This window comes from Prionailurus viverrinus, chromosome B2 (genome assembly GCF_022837055.1).
Source record: "Prionailurus viverrinus isolate Anna chromosome B2, UM_Priviv_1.0, whole genome shotgun sequence".
In the NCBI taxonomy this organism is placed as follows: domain Eukaryota; kingdom Metazoa; phylum Chordata; class Mammalia; order Carnivora; family Felidae; genus Prionailurus; species Prionailurus viverrinus.
The window spans coordinates 49,545,284-49,568,675 of record NC_062565.1 but is presented as its reverse complement, the minus strand read 5'-3'; the positions used below and the strand labels follow the sequence as shown (position 1 = coordinate 49,568,675).

Below are 23,392 nucleotides of genomic sequence, written 5' to 3'. Positions count from 1 at the left end.
CATTGATTGAATAAATGGAGTTGGGTAGATAGATATATGAACATAAACTAACACACATGCAGTCTTTCCCCAAAGAGCCAGAATGGAGTACTTTATGTTTTCAACAGCCCAAGGCTTGGTGTATACCTAAAGAGAACCATAGGAATTCTTGTTTACTTGTAAACCACATCTCTGAGGTAGTGAGAAATACCTTGGAGGACTCATGGGCCAAGGTGAAAAGAAGTCGAGAGCAATCTAGTTGATTTGATCATTGTAAACAGCCAAACCAAGTAATTCAAGTAAATATGCTCTTGTGGTTTGAATCACCAATTTAGATAATTGTTTGTTTTTTTAATTAAATGAATAATCAGCAAGTCTCCACTTTACTTTTTTTTCTGTATAGGCAGAGTCAAAGATTGTTTTTATTTGGGTGGCATCTGAGTTTAAGATTATAGAAATAATAAGAGGAATAAAAATGCCTTATGGCATTCACTTCAAATTAAAATCCCTCAGTTCTTTAATAGCTTTACTGTTTCATATCATTCACAGGACACTAAAGAAAAACACACTACTCCTTATGACCTCAAATGTCTGCTCACTGGATGATCTGGGCTAAGCCATCTCTTTCATTTGCTTAAAAACTGTCCATTCCAGTTCTGTCTTAGGAACTGGGGTGTATGAAGATGAAAAATACATAATTCTTCTCTTCCAGGAGCTCTTGATCTAGGTACAAAAATTAATGCTAAGCAGGTCACTGTAGTTAAGTGTGATGAGTACAGTCCTAGAGGACTAAACAAGGTCAGTGAAGGGAGCAAGAAAGGGATCAGGCAAGATATCATAAAGTTGCTCTTGAGCAGAGTTTTGAAAGATGAATACAATTTACAAGGGAGAGATAGGCAGAGAAAACTTTCTAGAAATTAGGAACAGCATATATAAAAATTTAAACTCCAATAGGACTGAATTGTAGACCTGTGGGTGGTTGTGGTATTGGATGAACTATAGAAATTGCAAGAGGTAGAATCATGGAGTCTTTTTTTTTTTTTAACGTTTATTTAGTGTTGAGAGAAAACAAGTGGGGGAGAGGCAGAGAGAGAGGGAGACAGAGAATCCCAAGCAGTCTGTGAACTGGCAGCCCAGAGCCCAATGTGGGGCTCTATCTCATGAACCATGAGATCATGACCTGAGCTAAAATCAAGAATCAGACGTTTAACTGACTCAGCCACCCAGGCACCCCAGAATCATTGAGTCTTGAATGCATGACTTAACTCACTGCATGGATTCTACTGGGATGCAGACTGAAAACATCTGGGCCACTAATTATTTGTATCTTTTTCTTTTTTCTTTTCCTTTTTTGTGTATTTATGATGTACGTAACACAAAAATATAGTAGCACATGTACTGAGACTCGTGTGCTGAGTTTTTACATTTTAATGAAAGGGGTATGGGAATTAGAAAGCCAGTCAGCTGGATCAGCAGCACTACTGATGAATCACATGGAGGCAGGGTGAGAGAAACACTGCAACAAGTGTCGCCCTGCCACTAATACTTAAAAAGGTGCTACTATTAATATTTACCCACATGATTGATTGAATGTTGAGGGTATGTTTAAAATATGAGGTTCATAAGAGATAGGGGTAGACTCCCTAGAAGAACTAGAGGAGAAAGATTAAAGACTGAACCACAGCACCTTTACAGTTAGTATCTAGTAAATTAGTCATCTGCATCTCTATTTCCCACTGTACCAGTTTCTCATCCTTGGCACTATTGGTATTTTAGGTGGGATAATTTTTTGTTGTAGGGACTGTCCTGTGCAGTGAGGATATTTAGCAGCGTCCTTGCCTCTCTACCCACCACATGCCAGTAGCACTGCCATCTACCCACCTGTGACAGCCAAAAATGATTATTAATAGTGTCAAGTGTCCCCTGGAGGGCAAATCCTGGTTGAGAATCACTGCCCCAGGATACAGGCAGCGTGAAGGCATTGCCAATACTGATCTTGTTCCCGTCTGTGTCTCTAGCACATACCACAAATCCTGGAATACGGTAAACACTCAGTGAATTTTTCTTGAATAAGTAAGTGAATCATAACTCTATAAATATGCAGTTTAAAGTGCTAAAACATCCTAGTGAATTCAGCTGCCATTTCTTACAACAGTCTTTTGTGCCGCGTGTAACAGCCTTTCTGTCTTCCAATTTATAGGTGGATTTCCTGTGAAGACCGACCAGTTGAAATTTATAAACTCTCCAAATTTAGTAGCATTTCCATTTCCTTATTCAGCAATTTTGGAAGACATGGATGGGTCTCTGTCTGGGAGAAATAGAAGTCATATTCTTGCTTCTATGGAAACCCTTCCAGCTTCTTGTTTGGTCAACGCAAGCTTCAGTCAGATTGTTCATGGCAGTGTCTGTGGGGAAGATGTTCACTTTCATCGTATGTCTATTGGTTTGTAAGTTGAATTAACCATACTGATCAGCTTGCCACTGAGCATATCATTCAGGCTGTTGGGGTTGGGGCTGTTTATTGAAGGGATATTGTTTTCTATATCCTATTAAAAGTATTTAGTTAGATAAAAATGATATGAGAATACGCTTGACAGCTGTCAAATCATAAGTTTATGGTAGTTTGAGTCTTATTCAAATGACAGCTAACTTTCAATATTAGTGGACCAGATCACTTAGCCCATGACCTCTTGTTGACATTTTGAGCTAATGGCATCTTCTTAAAAAGACTTGGAACCAACAGAGAATTTGAAAAGTAATTTTTTAACTTTCTAGTGGTATTTTATTTTTTTATTTTTTAAAAAATTTATATTTTTTAATTTAAATCCAAGTTAGTTAACATGTAGTATAATAAAGACTTTAGGAATAGAATTTTATTGATTCATCACTTACATATAACACCCAGTGCTCATCCCAGCAAGTGTCCTTCTTAATGCTACTCATATCTTTAGCCCTTTCCCATACCCAACACCTTGCCAGAAACCCTCAGTTTGTTCTCTGTGTATATGAATCTCTTATGGTTTGTCTCTCTCTCTGTTTTTATATGATTTTTGCTTCACTTCCCTTATGTTCATCTGTTTTGTAACTTAAATTCCACATATGAGTGAAATCATATTTGTCTCTCTGACTTATTTAGCTTAGCATAATACACTCTAGTTCTATCCACCTTGTTGCAAATGGCAACATTTCATTCTTTTTGATTGCTGAGTAATATCCCATTGTATATATCTACCACATCTTTATCCATTCATCAGTCAATGGACATTTGTGCTCTTTCCATACTTTGGCTATTGTCAATAGTGCTGCTGTAAACATTAGGGTGCATGTACCCCTTTGAATCAGCATTTTGTATCCTTTGGATAAATACCTAGTAGTGCAATTGCTGGGTCATAGGGTAGTTCTATTTTTAAGTTTTTGTTGAACCTCCATACCATTTTCCAGAATGGCTGCGCCAGTTTGTATTCCTACCAATAGTGCAAAAATGTTCCTCTTTCTCTGCATTCTTGCCAACATCTCTTGTTGTCTGAGTTGTTAATTTTAGCCATTTTGGCAGGTGTAAGGTGGTATCTCATTGTGGTTTTGATTTGTATTTCCCTGATGATGAGTGATGCTGAGCATTTTTTTCATGTGTCTGTTGGCCATCTGGATGTCTTCTTTGGAAAATTGTCTACTCATGTCTTTTGCCCATTTATTCACTGCATTATTTGTTTCTTGGGTGTTGAGTTTGATAAGTTCTTTATAGATTTTGGATACTAACCCTTTATCTGATATGTCATTTGCAACCATCTCCCATCCCGTTGGTTGCCTTTTAGTTTTGCTGATTGTTTCCTTCACAGTGCAAAAGTTTTTATCTGGATGAGGTCCCTATCGTTAATTTTTGCTTTTGTTTCCTTTGCCTCTGGAGACATGTCGAGAAGTTGCTGTGGCCAAGATCAAAGAGGTTGTTTCCTGTTTTCTCCTCTAAGATTTTCATTGCTTCCTGTCTTACATTTAGGTCTTTCATTCATTTTGAGTTTATTTTTGTGTATGGTGTAAGAAACTGGTCCAGGGTCATTCTTCTGCATGTCATTCATTGTCCAGTTTTCCGAGCATGATTTGCTGAAAAGACTGTCTTTTTTTTCCATTGGATTTTATTTCCTGCTTTGTCAAAGATATTTAAATTAGAAGTATTATTAAAAATTTCTTACAATGTCCATTCTCATTTATATACATATAGTCTCCCCAAGCTCTTTTTAAGTGTTCAGAATGCTCTGGGGAAGCAATTGATGATGCCTTCCTATTATTTGCAAAGTTGCTCCACTCCAGTTCATTTTCCTTGTTAATTTCATGAACTATTGGATTCGTACAATACATTTCCTATTAATATTGGAGCAAGGACTCCTTGGCTATGCTAGTCAAAGTACCATTAAGTCAGCAGCTAGGCTGTTTATAATGCATAATAGGATTGCTTCTGCCCTCTTTAATTTCCAGGTAATGATTGCTGAGTGTCTAGGGTTCTATCTTTTACCTATTTCAAATGCATTGCATATATTTAGCCACACTTCTTTCCTTCCATTGTTTTAAGTGTCCTAAGTGCATGAATATTAAGTCAAGTGATTCAGGCAGACCATGTTGGCATCTTATTTAAACAGGTAAACTCCACAGTAAGTCAATGCCATCAGGACAGCACTAAGTCTGCATTTTAATTGCCTATGGAATTAGTTTCCTGACATTCTCTTTTGGAATCCTTAGCAGTACAGTGCTAAAATTGAATAGTCTTAAAATTCTCCGCTTTTGCCTTCTCAACTGTTTATTAGTCTATCAGATGTTAATGGCTCTAATTCTAGTGAGCAAATAGCAATGTGGAGAGATAGATTTTCATTTCTAATCATTTCGTTTGAGCAGTGCATACTTCCTGTTTTCATTCTCAAGGATGCATCCTGAGTATTATTGTTAGTTTAGTGATTTTGCCAAAGATGTTTTTAATGAATGGGATTTATAAAAGTTAGTGATGTATTTTTTATATGCCTTTCTTTTCAAATGGGAAAATTAATAGATTTGTGTAGTTAAAAAGAACATGATGTGTTTGTATATTTACTTGACTGTGTTTTTGATATTCCTTTTGTATGCCTTACTTTGAGAACTACTGGAGACTGTCTCTTGGAAAGGTGCTAAGCAGGGGAGTAGGAGATACAGGCTTCCAGTTGTGGAATGAATAAGTCATGGGAATAAAAGGTATAGTAAAGGGAACATAGTCAATGGTATTTTAATAGCCTTGTATGGTGGCAGATGGTAGCTACACTTGTGGTGGACATAATGTACAGAGTTGAATCACTATGTTATATATCTGAAACTAATGTAACATCGCGTGCCAACTCTTTTCAAATAAAAAAAAACTTTAAAAATTGAAAAAGAAAGGTACTTAGTAATGTGATGTTAACAGGCTCTGCAGATATAATCTTGGCTAAGCTTTTATTCTTGGAAATATTCAGGACAGGATGCTTAGGTGGTTACCTTAACAGTAGGTTATGATCCCAGCACTCAGGGACTGACAAGGTAAAAATGGTGATAATCCTGATATAGTATTATGAGTAGATTCAAAAGAGTCTTACTAGGATGAACGACTTGTCTTGGTTTATCCGGAGTTCTCCTGGTTGTAAAATAGAAAATTTCATGTCTCGGCCTCGAGGAATCCAGGATGATTGGCTACCCTACTCCCTACACTTCTACTTAAAATTTTTCAGGTGCACCACAGGTCTATAGGCAAATGCCCAACTACCCCAAAATAGTCTCAGGGAAGTCTCAGAACCCTCCCAATTATAAGTCTCTTGGAGCTAGTTTCCTTATCTCTAGGATAAGGAGACTGAATTCAATGATCTCTTGTGCTTTGCTAGTCAAAGTGCATCAGCATCACCTGGGAGCTCCTTAGACATGGGGCACCTCAGGTCCCACCACACACATCCTGAATCAGAATCACTAGGTGATTTTTATTAAAGTTTTAGGAGCACTGCTCTAAGGTCCTTCTAACTTTATTTTCCTATGATTCTATCTCTAGCTATTTGTACTTAGTGACTTGATCTCTGTCCCAGAGCATTATAACCTCATTAGGAACATGTCAGAGCTAATGAGCAATTTGAATTCAGTGTGGATACAAACTTTGCTGCATTTCATGGAGAAAGGATTAATTTGTTGTGCTATTTGCCCTGGAGCAAGCACCCTAAGAGTTGATTTACAAAGCTCCCACAGTCTTGATCTTTTGGGGTTGCATGTTGATGGAGATCTGATATGGCACAAGCACCCTGCTGTCTTCACTCTCAGCTCTTACCTCCCTCCCCCTGCAAGAGGTCCCCCTGCCCAAGGGCAGGGCGTGAGACCTCTTGGAGTTGCATAAACAAGGCATCCATTCCCCTTTGCTAACAGCTAAGTGGCTGGAGTGTGATTTCTTCCTGGGAAGGCCCCCTCCATGGTCCAATTCCACTGTAAGTTTTTTGTTTGACATTGGAGACCTTGTATTTCTGTTTCTGTTTCTCACTACCTTATTTAGGTCTGATGTGTACTCATGTTTGTGGCACTTCCTTTTTTATCATTTCCTCTGACTTGAACCATAACAGTTGAGTTGACAGAGATATATGCATATATTTAAAGTTGGTAATAATACTTTATAATCAGGGGAAGAAGAAATTCCCACCCTCTCCAAGGCAGAGTCTAGTTTATGTTTTGTTAAAATGTCAATGTGCTTCGTTCACATGACTGCTGCTTCTCTCTCTCACCAGTTGTAAAAACATGCTTTCTATAGGAGCTACAGATCTTCTGGGTAGTGTTCTTTTCCCAGCTTCTATTACTTCAAGACTCATGCTATCAACTCCATCTTTCCTGACAAAACAGGGATGGTGTTAGCCCCGTTGTGTAAGTCAGGACCTCATTTCAGAAAAATAGGTCAGCAACTGTTTTTCTCCAGAGGTCCCATCATGATGATGTGCCTCACGTCGTTCCTGGATGTATTGCTTCCCCTACATTTAGATAGATGTTTTCTTCAGAATAGGGATAATTACATGGAACAAAGATAATATTACCAAGAGTTTGTTGTGTGCTCCTTCCACATCTCCTTGATATAAGCTCTCCTCCCTGTCTCTTAAATGCTAACATTGGGGCACCTGGCTGGCTCAGTTGGTAGAGCCGGCAACTCTAGATCCCAGAGTTGTGAGTTCAAGTCCCATGTTGGTATAGAGATTACTTAAAAAAATAAACGTTAATGTTTGTTAGGGTTCTGTGCGGCACTTTCCCTTCTTCTCAAGTTACACTTTTCCGAGGTGATCTGGGTTACTTTACCATTTCAGTTAAACATAGAGTGATGCTTCCAGACTTTTTTCCTCTAGTCTATACTGCTCTACTGAATTCCAGACCCATTTATCCAATTGCCCTGATGTTCTGCAGTGTCCAATGTTGTAGCCACTAGCCACAATTAGCTACGAAGCACTTAAAATGTGGCTAGTCCAGGGGCGCCTGGATGGCACAGTCGGTTAAGCGTCCGACTTCAGCCAGGTCACGATCTCGCGGTCCGTGAGTTCGAGCCCCGCGTCAGGCTCTGGGCTGATGGCTCAGAGCCTGGAGCCTGTTTCCAATTCTGTGTCTCCCTCTCTCTCTGCCCCTCGCCCATTCATGCTCTCTCTCTGTCCCAAAAATAAATAAACGTTGAAAAAAGAAAATTAAAAAAAAAAATGTGGCTAGTCCAATTGAGATGTACTGTAAGAGTAAATTATAGTCCATATTTCTAAGATGTCAGAGAAAAAAACTAGAGATCTCAATAACTTGTTTATTTTTATTATGTTGAAATAGTATTTTGGATAGAGTAGGTTAAATATATTAAAATTAATTTCACCTGTTTCATTTTACTTTAAAATATTTTTTAAGTTTATTTATTTATTTTTAGAGAGAGAGTACAAGTGGGGAAGGGCCAAAGAAAGAGGGACAGAGAGAGAATCCCAAGCAGCCTCCACACTAACAGCGTGAAGCCTGAGGTGGGGCTTGAACTCACGAACTGTGAAATCATGAAGTGAGCCAAAATCAGATGCTCAACTGACTGAGCCACCCAGGTGCCCTCATTTTACTGTTTTAATGTGGCTTCTATAAATTTAAGATTATACTTGTGCCTTGTGTTCATGGCTTCTATTATATTTCTGTTGAGCAAAAATGCTTTAATGTTTCCACTAGAGTATATACTAGCCATCTCAAATTTGACTTGTTAGAACTGAATTTTTGTTCTTTATCCATAGATTGTTCCTCTCTGGATGTTGAGTCTTCCTGGGTGTTCAGGCAAATGGTTCAGTCATCTAAACCAGAAGCGTGGAGTCATCCTTGACTCATCTTTTACCTCATTTTCCACATACATCACCTGCCAAGTCCTGTCCATTTTATCTCTTAAAATAAAAAATCCCTCTTCAGTCTTTGTACTTCTCTCCATCCCAAGTTTCCCACTCTGTTTCTCTCACCTATTGGATGACAACAGCCTGTTAGCTTGCTGTCTTGCTGTGACCTCATCCTTGAACTTTGTAAATGCAGATCTGGTCTTGCCATCCATTCATTCCTTTGCTTAGAACTTTTTAAGAGCTTCCAATGCCTCTCAAAGACAATCCCACAGTGTTACTGTCTCACAGGTCCTTCATGACTTGCTCCCCGTTTATAGTTGTAGCATCATCGCTCAGTGCTTTGCCATCCCTTCCATACATCCCATGCCTCAGCCACGCTCAACTTCTCTGTGCCTTTCAGTTCATAAGGTTCAGTTTCCGTGAACTCAGCATGAAGGTTATTTTCTTGAGTAAGCTTCCCTGAGTTTCCTGAACAAGTTTTGGTATCCCTGCTGTGTGTTGGTTATCTATATTTGCTCTGCCCAATACTCAAAGGTCCTGTATAGCTCTATAAATTGTCCATCTCTTGTAGATGGTAAACAGGGCAGGAATAGGGCTTAGCTGTTTGTTTGTTCAAATTACAGTGCCCAGTATCATGCTGAACACATAATGACTCAATAAAATTAGTATTTAATAAATGAATGTAAGTCAAAAAAATTATTGACTTCCCCAAATTTTCCTCTAATGTCCTTACTGTCCATTTCCCTGTTAGGACATGTTTATGAGGAGTTCATGGCACTCAACTTTTGTTTTGGAGACCCAAGTTTAAAATACCATCCTGTCTTTATTTCCAAACTCCTAGGAACATGTAATATTTAAGAATGTTCTTTTATAATGTCTTCTAGGCTTTTGCTTTCCTGAAGCTTCCAGTTGGCCAGATGATGCATTTCAACATCTGATTCCTTCTTTTCTCTACCCCCACCCACCCCTACTGAATTAGTAGTTTGCCTGCAGTTGCAGCTATTTTCTTTCCCTGGTGTTTTAGATGCATTGTTGTAATGGGGAGAATAGGAACTCAACCCTCACAATTACAACCTGGGAATTATTATTACTATTAGTAGTAGTAGTAATAGTAGTAGTAGTAGTCGTCGTCGTCGTCATCGTCGTTGTCTAGAGCACTCTACAGGTATTTCATTTGTCATGGAATTATTCAAATATCAATAAATCAAACCATGGTCTTTCTCTAATCATTCACTCTATTGAGTGTGGGACAAATTAAAAGAGTTTATAAGACATTGCAGGTTGGCCAACCAGTCCCTCTAAATTTATAAGATGTACATAAAATAGTTAGGACACAAGCATGTATTTGAAATTATTTTTAAAAGACTAAAGAATAGAGAAGTAAGAGTTATTTGTGGGTACAAGTCATAACTGCCCCCCACTTCCTAAGAAGTATTTTTCTGGAGAAATTACTTTCTTTGCTTCAGTTCTCACATCAATAAAATGGACATAATGGTATTTATCTCACAAGGTCATTGCCTGGCGTATAGTGAGTACTTAATAAATGTCATCTGTAAAAACACATATTTTATGTCTATTTTACAGCTGTAATTTACAAAACAACATATAAATATACTGCTAACTGAATAAAATACTATCGATTTTATGTTTCTGAGCAACAAATGCCTGGCAAGGGAATTAAGTAAGCTCAAATGTAACTTAATCCAATTCTTCAAAAATAAGGAATACTTTCCAACAGTTATGTGATGTTCTACTGATCCAGCAAAACCTTCCAGCTAATCATAGAATTTGGAGTCATTGAAGACATTCTTTGATTCATTGTGCCCCAATACCTTCTTTTTCTTTCTTCCTACTTCTGGAAAAGAAAAGGTTAAAGTTCTTGTTGATCACCTTGATTCTTAGATCTTGCTTAATATCCTCTCCTGTAGTGCTTGCGTTCAGTTTTTACCTATGTAACTGCTGTTAATGTGTCAGTGTTCAAAGTATAAGGCACCCCCTGCCTCTGTGAATGCAAAAGTAAAGAAGAGTTCAAATGGAAATTTTGGCCTAGCTTTTCCTTTAATAATCGCCTAACTCTGTTTCCTAGGGATAAAGGCATAGCATTGCTAATGGTATCTTTTCAGTCCTCAAAAGAAAAAAAAAGTGAGACAGGAAAATTCCAAGAAGTATTATCCTTTCTTATCAGCAGAGGTTACAGAAATAAAATAGAAAAATATCTAAAACTCATAACAGACCTCAGACTGAGAAATATCATCAACAATACTACATGGTTATTAAATTTCATGAATAATAAAGGGGCACAGTAGTGTGCTGGTAAATGTTTAACAACTAGCTCTCTAGAATAAAAAGCCCTGATTTGTAGCATTTGCCCCATTTCATGGTGAAAATACTCTCCTATGACCTATTCATTCCTACTGATGGTAGGTATGCTGTCACTGAACACAGCCTTGGGTTGAGTGGCTGGCAAAGTTCATGAGTAAGCATTGGTCAGTTCCACCACAGCCCCTGGTATGTGTGTGTGTTTAGAACAGGGAAGATAAATTTGTTTGTTTGTTTATTGATTGGTTTATGAGAGAGCATGTGTGCACATATGCACGTGAGCAAAGGAGGAGTAGTAAGAGACAAAGAGAATCAGAAGTGGGCTAGGAGCTATCAGCACAGAGCCCCATGATGTGGGGCTAGAACTCATGAACCATGAGATCATGACCTGAGCCAAAATCAGGTACTTAACTGCTTAAGCGACTGTGACAACCAGGCCCCCCAGGAAGACAAGTTTCTTAGTCTAACTCCCTACCTGATATATAGTAACATTGTTTTTCAATATCCCTGACAAGTGGTTGTTTACTCCCTGAGGGCATAACTCCAATGGTGATATTCACATGTTCTGAGGTAGTCATTCTGGCTGAATTCAACAGATGGAGAGAAGAGATGCAGTAGTGTATGAAGGATTATCTTAGGTAGGATAGTTGGCATCTATTTCTTCTCTTCATAGATTAATATATAATGAGAAGTATTGTCCTAAGTGTGCTGTAAAAACTATAGACACTACCTTTGAGGAGATACTAGGTTGATTCCAGGGCTTCTCTAAAATACATTATTATTGCTTCAGCCAACTCTGAAAAAAGACAAACAGAAATAGAGACCCACAAAGTCATGATGGAGTGATGTTGGGGTACACCCATCAGAAAGACAAGGATTATTAAATCATATGGCTTCCTCTCTGCTTACCAGTTCTATTTTGTGTGTGAATATGAGGGTTATTTTTTCTTTAATTTTTTAATGTTTATTTATTATCGAGAGAGCGTGAGCATGGGAGGGGTAGAGAGAGTAGGAGACATATAATCTGAAGCAGGCTCCAGTCTCTGAGCTGTTAGCACAGATCTCGTCGCGGGACTCAAACTCACAAACCAGGAGATGATGACCTGAGCCGAAGTCAGAAGCTTAACTGACAGCCACCCAGGCACCCCTGTGAATTCGAGGATTATTAAAAGTTTGGGGCAAAGACTTAATGTGGCTTTCTTCCTCTTTTTAGGTGTCTTACTCAGAAGGAGAAATATTTTTAGGTGTTTCTTAATAAGGGTATATAAAAATTATTGATACATATAAAATATTACTGGATGGTGCCAGCTCAGAGGTAGGATGATGGATTTCTGACAGAGACTTGTTATGAGCTCAATGTATTTTAAAGGGTGCTCAAGCAGTGCTTTGTCACACACAAAAAATGTTGGCTGTGCTCAAAATTTCGATTTTGTCCTCTTTGTGCAGTAAAAGATGAGAATGACAGCAGTAAGCACGGATATTCAAGAGATGCAGCACCATTTGAGGCTAGTTATTAGGATGTGTCTGGCTTAGGAGATGTGTAATTACAAGGGGTTTATTTCACAATTGTTCTGAATTGAGAGCATTTAGAGCTCAATGCAGTGTTTGTCTTAATACAGAGATATGGACCCTCAGGAAAAGTAAGCTAATGGTAAACACAAACCAGGGAGTTAATATTTGTTCTCATTGGTATTGTTGATTGCCTAACAAATCCTTTGTGGGCAGTATACATTCAACAGTTCTACACAGTATATGGGCACTAAATTACAAAACTGTTTATGCGACTAGTATTTTAAATTGGTACTTAGGCTGGGAAGTTGTATCAAGTGATAGTGCTATATTTCTAAAGGAAAATATCCCTTAATTAAAAACAAGCTTTGTTATTAAAAAAAAAAAGAATAAAACTTAAGGCACCCCTTTGAACCAGAAAAGGAAAGGAATGGTTTGTAGTTCTTTTGTCTTTTTGATTATACCCAGAGCTGTTGCTGATGCAGAGGTAAGGGTTAACATTTAAAATGGACTGGTTGCCTCCTGATTTCTTGCACATAAAGCCATGAGAAGTTCAGGGAGAGACTTCTTCCCCTAGTAATGAAGCTCTCTGCTGCTAATGGCCCATGCAGACTCCCTTGGCTCCTCCAAATTAGAAATACTTTTGTGCTCCTTTGCTTCATTAACAGTAAAGAGAGGGAGATTGGTGGCTATTTAGGGCACAGGGAAATTGGTGGCTATTTAGGGCAAGTGAAAATTGTAGTCATTATGGTTGGTAAATTCTCTTCATGGTGTTCTTCGAGTCTTGATGTTCTTTTGGTGCTTTTCAGAAGAGCCCACCATTGTCACTTCTGGCATTTGTCCTAGAAGGATAGGAGATGATTTGACTTTGGAGTTTTGGCCCCCAGTGATGGTCAACACAAGGCATCTTGCCTATGGGGAGATGGGTGTTTGACATTTTAAATTTGTTTTCGGAATGCACCATTTCCACTACCAGTTGTAATAAAGGTATATTTGATAACCTCCTTCTCTACATGGATTGAATTACACGAAGATGGTGCTGCCCATGAGTACCTGTAAAACTGCATCCCACGTAAGCTTTAGTTGAGATGGGTGGAATGGCATGGGAGAGTCAGGGCAATGCATGAAGAAGGAAGAGGAAAGGATAATTTAGTATCACAATGTGCTATGATGGGTCTCTGGTTGATCAGACAGTTAGCATAAGATTATTGGATGCTGCTTAGAAGGACAAAGGCATCAGAAGGAAGGTACAACTGTCCCAGAGACAAACGTAACTGAATTAATGTTAGTATGTAGTGGGTTTACAATATTTGAGGAGGAGGTCATGTTTATAAGAGCTTTTGGAAAATGGAGAGTATGGTCTAAAAAATGACTCCTTCAATAATTGGATTTACAAACAATAGAACCAGGAGAAATTGTACCCTAAATATTGATTTATAAATGTGATACTGTTAGAAAGTTGAGAATTAATTCTAGTCAAAATTATCAGGAAGATTCTTGGGGCCACATCACTGAAATTAAGAAGCATTTGTGGAAATATCTACCCCGTTGATTTTTCTTTTAATTTTTAGAATTTTTAACGTTTTTTTTAAATTTTAAATTTGAGAAATAGAGAGCAGGGGAGGTGCAGAGAGATGGAGACACAATCTGAAGCAAGCTCCAGGCTCCCAGCTGTTAGCACAGGATTTAAACTCAAGAGCAGTGAGATCATGACCTGAGCCAAAGTCGGACGCTCAACCGACTGAGCCACCCAGGCACCCCCCAATTGATTGGTTAAAAAGTTTATTTATTTATTTTGAGAGAGACGGAGACAGAGTGAATGAGGGAGTGGCTGAGGGAGAGGGAGACAGAGAATCCAAGGCAGGCTTTATGCTACCAGCATAAAGCCGGATGCAGGGTTTGAACTCATGAAACCATGATACTTGCAGAATCTCAAATACTCAGAATCATTCTGTGGACTGTGAGGAATCCCACTTTACATACTGATCACTATACCTGCTGCAGCCAACCTCTCTACCTCTTTGGTATTTCTTGGTTCCAACTTTATCTCTTCTTAACATATTTGTTTTACATTTATTTCTCATAAGACTTTTTAAAATGCATTGGTTGGGCCACATTGTGCTGGATCATCTCCTGGGACTCTGGGATGCACGGTTTTAGTTGGAGGCATAGAGAGTCATGATGACTGAGGACAAATGGCTAGAAAATACAAGGAAGAAAAGTTAGCTTTCTAAAGATTGCCTAAAGATTAAAATGTAAAAATAAACTCCATAAATGTAATGATCTTCTATGGGAGGATATGAATGTCTCATAACTAGCGGAAGGGACAGGCAGAAATTTGGAGGGAATTTTTGCAATAGATTGGAAGTTAGGATAGATGACCTTTATGTCCATTCTAAAAATATGAGTTTAGGATTGTTCTTTAGTTCCAGTCTGAATCCTCATATACATATGAAAAATGCTAAATATCCCAAGCCCAAGGACAGAAAATCCCCCTCCAAAACTTCTAAAGGTTCAGTTAATGCTGCATAGGAAAACCTGGGGAAAGAGTAGTTTTCTTTCTCCCTCAAATTTCTGAGCATTTTTAAATTCCTTTCATTTTATTAATTAACGAATGAAAGAAACACATTTATTCTTACAAGAAGTATGTATAAAATACTGCATTTCCTGGACCAAGGATCTATACCATGAAAAGTTTTGAGTGTGTTTTTAAATGACCAAATACCGTGGATACATTGCTAAACATTAAAATAAATAGTACAGAATGGCAAATCTGGCATATATGAGGTTCTTTTTTAAATGAGCTGTGAGTAGATATTACTGGGCTTAGTGGTGATGACTGAATACATATATTATCTCTAAGTTTCACAGTAGATATATATCAAAGATACATACTGTTGTTGCCTCCATTTTAGAAAAAGCAAACTAAATCCTAAAGAGGGTCAGTGATTTGCCCAAATTCATCTATCTAGTATATGCAAATATAGATTCCCAATTTATACCCATTTGACCATAGTACCCAAGCATTTAACACTAAAAACAGTTTTCTTTCTATAAAATGCACTGGATTGTAAATTGGCTTTGGATATGCTCAGGCCACACCTTACTTTGAAAACCCAACATCCTCCTTTGTCTCATTTCCCTCTAGTTTGAGAATTTAATTATCTGCCTGCAGCAAAATGCCACAGTTGAAGATTCTCATGAAAATCAAACCGAAGGGGGAAGGACAGTCATAATGTGTATTGATTTTTTTTTTTTACTTTTGCCTCTTTTTTCTGTCCACTTTGACTTTCTTTTAGGGTCTTAGCATGTGGCTAAATCTTTTTATGTTCTAGTGAAGTCTTAAAAATCACTTTCTGTATAATTTGTAGAAATTAATTAATTTCTAGTTCTACCTTGTGACATTCATAATAATTTTGCTGTACTCTGCCTCAATTTCCTCATTTGCTAAAATGCACTTCTAGAAATGCTTTATATAAATTAGGAAGTTGGCACCAGCTGTTTTGGAGAGAGTTCATCCATTCACTCTTCTTTCATGTAATAAACATCATTTGAGTGCCCATAGGTGTCGGCCCTGTGCCAGAGTAGAGGATACTAAAAAGGAGAAAATATCTCTAACTTCAAGTTCTCACAGTCTATGTTAATAAATAAAAAAATCCAGCACTAGGTGGGAGTAAGCACTGGGAATTGTGCAGGCACGCAGGAGAGGAGCCAGGTCATCTCTTCTTTCTGGGGAAGGTGATTGGAAGGCTACTGAAGCCATTTTTACCAGGTGGTTGGAGGTGGGCTTCTGAGAGTCTAGGCACGTTAAGTTCTGGGTCTGAGTCATTGCCCCAATAAAAATATTTAATAACTATATGATATGTTTTCTGATGCTGATAAAATTGGTCTAGGGCAAAAATCAGCCCAGGGACAATTCTTTATGAAAATACTATTATATATTCTTGGCTATATGAAGTCATTAAGATGGCATTTATTAGTGGCCTCATATCTGAGTATTACTACCTTCAACCCACTAGACCAGTGCAATGCACTAATGATCCAGTGATGTCTTTCCACTGGGTTATTTTGACCCACAGAGTGCTTACTAAAAGTTCCATGGATACACAGACAAGATAGCTCAAGACACACATGGGAAGAATAGAAGATGAATTACCACTGATGGGAGAGGAGTGGATTAGATCCAGAATGGACAAATAACTCACAACTCATTTTTTTTCTTTTTAAACTACCCTAGAGCTAATGCTCCAGATGTTCCTTATGATTTAATCATGACTGACAGCAGAAATAAGACAACCATAGTCAATTATGTACATGACACATTGTCTAACCCTTATGGCTGGATGGCTCTGCTCTTGGATCAAGAGACTTACTCAGTGCAGTTTGAGAACCCTTGGATCAACAGATCTCTGCAGGTAACCCCAGGAATTCATTTACTGGTATGGACCATTTCCCAGGGATTCTTATCTTTTTTTTTTTTCTGTGAAATAGCCGTTTGCAGGTATTAGCATCTTCTGGTACTGATAACTAAAACCACCACAGCATTTTGGCCTAGTGAATGTAAACTGAGTATAAGATATGGTGGTTATTGTTTATTTTATTTTTTAAACTTGAAAATTTCTGAATCTGTTTGAATCTTACTTTGAATAACAGAATGGTTATACCTGAAATTTTAACTTTATTAATACAATGAAAAACATCTACTAAGCCTCCTATAGAATTATATTATTATAATATTAGGGATTAAGAACCAATCTTCTCCAGGGAGAAGAACCAATTTACTCCTGGAGAACCAATTTTCTCCAGGGAGAAGTGTTTGTAGCCCGAGAAAATGTCTTAACAAAACATTTTTACATTGCATACTGCCATCTTGTGGTCAAGGATTAACTTGCACATGAAGGTCTGGACCTTCATTGGGGTTGGTTGAAAGAGTCCAATGGTAAGGGGCATCCAAGATAGGAATAGCCATGTGGAAAGTGGGTGCATTTTTATGAAAAAAAAAAAGATAATCCGATGGATTTCTTTATTCTCATCTTCTTCCTTGTAATGCATTTCTTTCTTCCTGTCTCCTCATATACATTCTTCTTAAGGTCATGAGATCAGGTCTGACTTGGGACATAGTTTAAGGCAGAATCTCCTTTGATCCTCTCTCTAGCAACCCTTCCCACCCTTCCCCTACCTTCTCAGAAAGGACAGCTATTTCCTTCCCTTGAAGTTCCCAGGAGAACATCTTGGAGAATTTTCATGAGGTGAAGGCAGCAGAATGATGACTCTGGAGGTGAATACCCTTGTGTCTATCCTGGTGCAGTACTCCCCTGCTTTGTGCTGTGGGGCAGTAATAGTAACACAGGGAATTGTTGAAAGATTGGATGTCTTGGTATGAATAGAACTTGAGCATGTAGCAAATACTCCAACAGTGCTAGCTTATTACTATTATAAATGGATGGCCCTCCTATCATTGCCTGCCTCTTTAGGTGATGGGAAAAAGTAGAAAAGAATTCTAGATCTGGCTCTGTATCTCACGGCAGTTTGACCTGGGACAAGTCAATTCACTTGTCTTGTTTTTCTTCTCTGTTAGTTGAGGTTGTTAAACAAGAGAAACTTATAGAGTCTTTCCGTCCTCATGTTCTAAGATTCTGTAATCTGGTTACGAATTTATTATGGAGTGGATTTAAATAAGCCTATTTTCTGCAAGAAGAGTAGTCTGGGTGTGAACTGCTGTGTTTCTAACCTACTCCACTTGCTTTCTTTGTATCTATTTTCTGGGGAAAGCCTTCCTTATTAAATGAGCATTATTGTATTGTTCTCTCACTTAAAGTACTCAGCAACGTTTGACAACTTTGAGCCTGGGAATTACCTCCTGCTCGTGCACACAGTCTCGTGGCCTTACCCTGACATCCTCATAAGGTGTGGGAGTCGGGTAGGGCAGTCCCTTCCATCTCTGCCATCACCTGGTCAGGACCAAGGTTGTGACTGGTTCTTCAATACCCAGTTGAGGCAACTCACCTATCTGGGTAAGTATAACTGGATGAGAATTTTGAGGGCACACAGTGGGAAACCACCATTCACTCTCCAATTCTAAACGTTTGTGGTATGAAGTTATGAGGAACTGGAGGGGAGAGCCGTGTGTTGCAGTGAAATGATTGGACTCTGAAATCTGACAGCTTGGGCAGTTGTCCTGAGTTCCGTGTCCCTTCTCCTTGTGCCTAGCCATATATCCACAGAGTCTGATCTACACTTGAGCTCAGGGACTATTAAATTTTAATAGCATCAGAGAGGGTAGTATGGTTAATTCTCTGGTATTTGTAAGTCTTTGCCGAATGGATTGTTGTATATTTTATTTGCACTGAATTGTACCATTCAAATTTTATTTCTGATTTGATCAACCATAAACTATAAAAACTCAGGATGGACAGAGATCCCTGAGACTGTTTTACCACTAAAGCTGAATGCAGCCATTAAGTAAGAGCAAATAGGTGACATAAACTTTAACTGTGACAAGGTTCACTTGATATATATTCTAGAAGAGAATTTTAATTTCAAATTGTTTTTTCTATTTCTTAGCATGCTTGTGAAGAGTCTGTCTTGTCTATTGGTCAGATTTTGTTCATGAACTGCAAACTTTAAATGGCCACATAAACCAAATGTGGTAAAGGAATATTTGTGGCATAAAGAAAATCAAGTCATGCAACTACAGATCTTCTTCTCCTTTGCTATCCTTATTTATTGAATTAATGGCAAGTTGTACTAGTAAGCTGTTTATTCACATATATGGTTTAAGTGCACATCTGTGTAAGTATGCATATTTATATATATAGATGTACAGCTGTGTGCATATATGAGCGTATATATGATATAGATGCATTTTTCAGTTTAAAACATTTTTATTAGGTAGATAGCCTTTATTAATTAACAAAATTCTTTGTATCAGAATAACCTAGGGTCTCCACCTTTAAATGATAGGAGTTGGAAAAGGGACAGGAAATCACAGAGGGTTAGTTGGTTGATTAATAAACATGGAGACTGTAGGTCCTTAGGAGGATCCCCAGTGCTCTATGCAGTGGTTTCTGTGGTCATTTGTGCCACCTGTATCCTCTGAGTGAATGGGTGGGTAGGTGGCTGGTGCTACTTCTGTTCTCATTTCTGGGCGGTCCAGTGAGGATGTGAGGATTCAGGGGGAACTGAGCCTTGTTCTGCTCCTTGGTGGTGGTGTCCTGTGCAGCTGTGTTGGATTGGGTGGGTTTGGTTATGATTTTGGATATCCTTTCCGTAAAGTTTGCATTATTGCTGGAAAGCTAATAAGGCCATGATGGCAGTGAGGTAGTTGCTGCTGGTACCTCACCAAGACCCTGAGCAATAGTGTTCTGGCTCTTTGCCGATTAGTTTGTCACTTCCGTTTAATTGTTTTTTTGGACCACGTGACTTTATAGGTCTGGGTCCTAATTGTTTTTTTGGACCATGTGACTGGGATAATTTACATAAAATATATTTCGTCTAAGAGGAGAACATAAGTCAAGACCTCACAGTTTATGTGGACATATTCCTGATATTAAAAAAAAATTATATGGAGAGGGTGGTTTATACAGAAGTTTCATTTTATCATAGTGAGACTGCTTGACCTCTTTCAGGTCCATTGAATTTCCTGCCAGGGGTGGGGGATGGAGAGACCATGCTCCTTTTCCTGGCTAGCTTTGCATTCAGAGTGCTGCTTCACTGACAGCTGGCTGTGTTTCATTAATTTGTTGACCACTTCTAAGCGGACCATCTTTTGTATTGTTTGTTTGCAACCTTACCACACATCCCTCAGGATAGGAAATTTAAAAAAAATCACAATTATCTCTGTTTCCTCCATTTGGCTGCTTTGTGTGTGATTGTGAAGATATCTGACTCATCTTAGACTCAGTTGAGAAAAGAAAAAAGTCAGAACCCAGGCATTCTAGCTCCTGGCTATAGCTCTCCCCACTAGAGTGTGCTGCCTACTAAATAATCATTGATCACTGACCAAATAGGGTGGGGAGTGCTAGGCAGGGTTGTGGGAGAAGACTTCTCATTGATCCCCAGTGCCAAAAAACCAAAAAGTCCTGCACACATAATACATGTTGAGAGTATTGCTCTTCTCTGTGAAGGCAAGTTTTGTCTTTCTTTAGCAAATGTGTCTTTATGGGATGTAGGTTCTTTCGAAAGCTCATGGCCAGAGCTTACGGTTTAGGGTTTTAATCAGTGGCTGGCTATTTCACCTGGGGCGCACAATTATAAATGCTCCATGTCTCAGTGGCTTCAAGTATACGACGAGGTTAAGAATATCTACTTATCTCTTGGAATTGTGGTACAAAACACCCAGATATCTTCAAATGTGATTAGTGTACCCTGTTACTTTACTACACATTTTCTCAGTAGATTATTTCTCTAGATTTTTTTTCTTTTTTTCCTAGAAGATTAGCAATGCCACATACCTTGAACTTAGCGTACATGTCATGACCTTTCTGAAACGGTCTCATTCCATTTTCCTTGACTAGATTTTATAAGATAACTGAGATTCATGATAACATGACATATATGATATATTGTTTTCGTGTTCGAAATTTAATACCACTTAAGCAATTGTTACCCATAGAATAAGATAACCTAGCTCATTTAAACATATCTTTTAAGAAGATTGGTTAAGGTTGCCTTTCTAAAGCCCCTGAGAATTTTGCCTAATAAGCCACTTGTGGAACAGACCATAGCAAAATACTCGTGTTCTATAGTTTGTGGTAGGACCATGAGGAGCAACGTTTGATGTGAGAAATGGTGACAAATGGTTCCAAACTGTAACTTCTATGACATGCTTGGGAATGGGGAAGACTGCAGGATAAGCGTTCTTTTATTTTCAGAGTCAGAGTCAAATCCAGCAAGCCCATTTTTTCTGTTTACGCGATTTGATGAACTAGCAGCTCCCGTCTCTGCCTTCCAGAGCCAGTTCCCCACTGCCTCTTTCCCTGCTGTTTTTCCAGGGATGTTTCAGTTCATGGTTAACTATTTTTATTTTTTAGTTACATTAACGCTATGAAATAATTAGTCAGCTAATTAATCTGGTTTACAAGCTTTGTAGGATTCTTCAGCTGTCAGTCAGGCCCAGGCCTGAGGCCTACATCTAGTCTCAGCTCTCTTGCCCATGTGATTCCCGTTGCCATGGCTACTGGCTACATCTGCTGACACCCCACTCTCTATTTATTGCTTAATTAAGAATTTCACGCTCAGCCCTTATCTGCCTCTAAGAACAAGCGCACACTGTTAAGAAATTCCAAATTTAGGCCCAGGCACAAGGAGAGCCTTTCTTGCAGGCTTGGCTGGATGGAGCCTCTCTAACGATCTTCTTGGCATCCCAGCCGCCACCCTTCAATCAAAAATCATTAAATGGGGCAGAGATAATGAGCATGTAGCATATCAAAAGAAGGATGTTTGCTTGGTCCAAAGGAGGAAAGGCTGCTAGACCCCATGCTCAGCTCCACTTCAAAGGGAGATGAGACTGCTCATCACTGGGGCCTGATAAAGCCTCATTTGTTCTGGGCTTGACTTATGAAAAAGGTCTGGTGTGTCAGGGTCCCGTCTCACAGACGCGGGATCCCCCGACCACTTGCCTCCACCTCTACCAGCCCCCTACCCTGCCCCGCCCTGGCCTTCCGCACACTCGTGTGTCAGCACTCAGGCAGCTGGGTCCCCCCAAAGCATCAGGCGGAGCGTATAATCACTGACTCTCCACTCACAATGGCCACTTGTAGGGGGGTGGCCGGGAGGAGGCCTTCATCACAATAGGAACACAATTATTGCAGCTGCTAGGGAGGGCTATGCTTCTTCCTGTAGGAATATAATAGGACTTGCCCCAAAAGGGAGGAAAAGGCTGGGGGGAGGTGATGGGGGTTGAGAGGGGTGGAGGAAACCATCTTGAGTTGATTATTCATATTCTGACTCTTGGAAGCCCGATGCGGAGCCAGTGGGGTTCCAGCAGCTGCTCGTGCACAGTCCTCTCCTAATAATTGTACATTCTGTCAGGGGTCAACTTACTTTTGACCCTGTCCTTTTATATCATGAAAAGGCTCTTTAGGGCAAACTGTTGGGTTGTGGCAGGGTGCATTAAACGCCCATAGCCCCTTACCCTTGCTTTCTCCTCCACCCACCCAGCAGCCGGTGATAAATTCATGTCAGATGCTGAGCCATTCACAGTTGCCCTCCCGGGTTCACACAGCCCCGCTCTCGCAGCAGAGTTGCAGCCGGGCTGGATATTGTGTGAGGCGGCAGCTGAGCCAGCGCCTGCGAGGCGCAGAGGCTCCTGCCTACCACCTTCTTCTGATCTGATGGAAAAAAAGACATGTCTAGCCAGGCTGGCCAGTGCCTGTCTCCAAACGGCCCCCTCGCCAAGATAAAGGCAGGCTGTTTGGCAAGAAGCCGGGCCTGTGTTCCAGGGCAAGAGGGCTGTAGATAGAAAGGCAGATGGATCTTATTGTGTGCACCAGTTGTCCTGAAGAAGTCAAGTCACATCATACAGAAGGCTCAGAAAAGATGCTGTTAACCTGGGAGATCCTGAAAATAAGGAGTGTCTGTCTTCCTGAGGTTGCGGCCAGGAGATCATGGGTACCTCCTGGGTTTCTGTCTTCTCAAAGAGCTCAGGGCTCGGGGATTAGGGCAGGCTGCTGCCTACATCCTTCTGTTGTTCAGCTGGTCCAGAAGACCCCCAACAACTCCTTTGGAAGGAATTCTGTTAGCATCTGCGGAGGAGAGAGGACTCAACTTGCTCCCCCGAGCATTTTGGGAGGTTTTTATAAGCAGAGCAGAATCATAATCCTTTGAAACTCTGCCGCCATTCCCATGCTGAGGCCCTCTAAGGCAATCCATAGCATTCTAGTTAATAAATTAATTTACATTCTTATAGAAAAGTCATTCCCCAAAGATCCCCAAGGATTTTTGCCAGTAATATAGAGGATTGACTTTGGGGACCTGCACTAACCTTTATGGCAAAAATATAGAGAATGGAACAGGAGCTGGCGATATGAAAAGAGACTTTGCCTGTCCGTTGCAAGAAACTTCTTTCCAAAAGGAAAAGGAAGGAAAAAAAGGAGAAAAGGAAAGAAAATAGCAAGAAAGGAAAACTCAGAAGTCAGAATCAAATACTTTTTCTAGGAATCACTCAGATTAAGGAGCTAATTCTTAGGGATGCTGGTGGCTAGCCCTAGTTCATGTAGGGAATGGGTAGTACAACCAGT

At 39.4% G+C, this 23,392-nt stretch overlaps 1 protein-coding gene across 9 annotated transcripts in view; it reads left to right on the top strand.

Moving 5' to 3' along the window:
* The window catches only part of PKHD1 (PKHD1 ciliary IPT domain containing fibrocystin/polyductin), a 490,229-nt gene that overhangs the window by 231,761 nt on the left and 235,076 nt on the right, over positions 1-23,392 (top strand). For all 9 annotated transcript variants that reach the window (XR_007152423.1, XR_007152424.1, XM_047860172.1 and 6 more), the window contains 3 exons: positions 2,180-2,426; positions 16,390-16,567; positions 17,971-18,166. Coding sequence is in view for 7 of the 9 variants with exons in the window: in XM_047860172.1 (XP_047716128.1) it covers positions 2,180-2,426; positions 16,390-16,567; positions 17,971-18,166 (621 nt within the window). In the remaining 2 variants the exon portion in view is untranslated. The remainder of the gene's footprint in view (positions 1-2,179; positions 2,427-16,389; positions 16,568-17,970; positions 18,167-23,392) is intronic.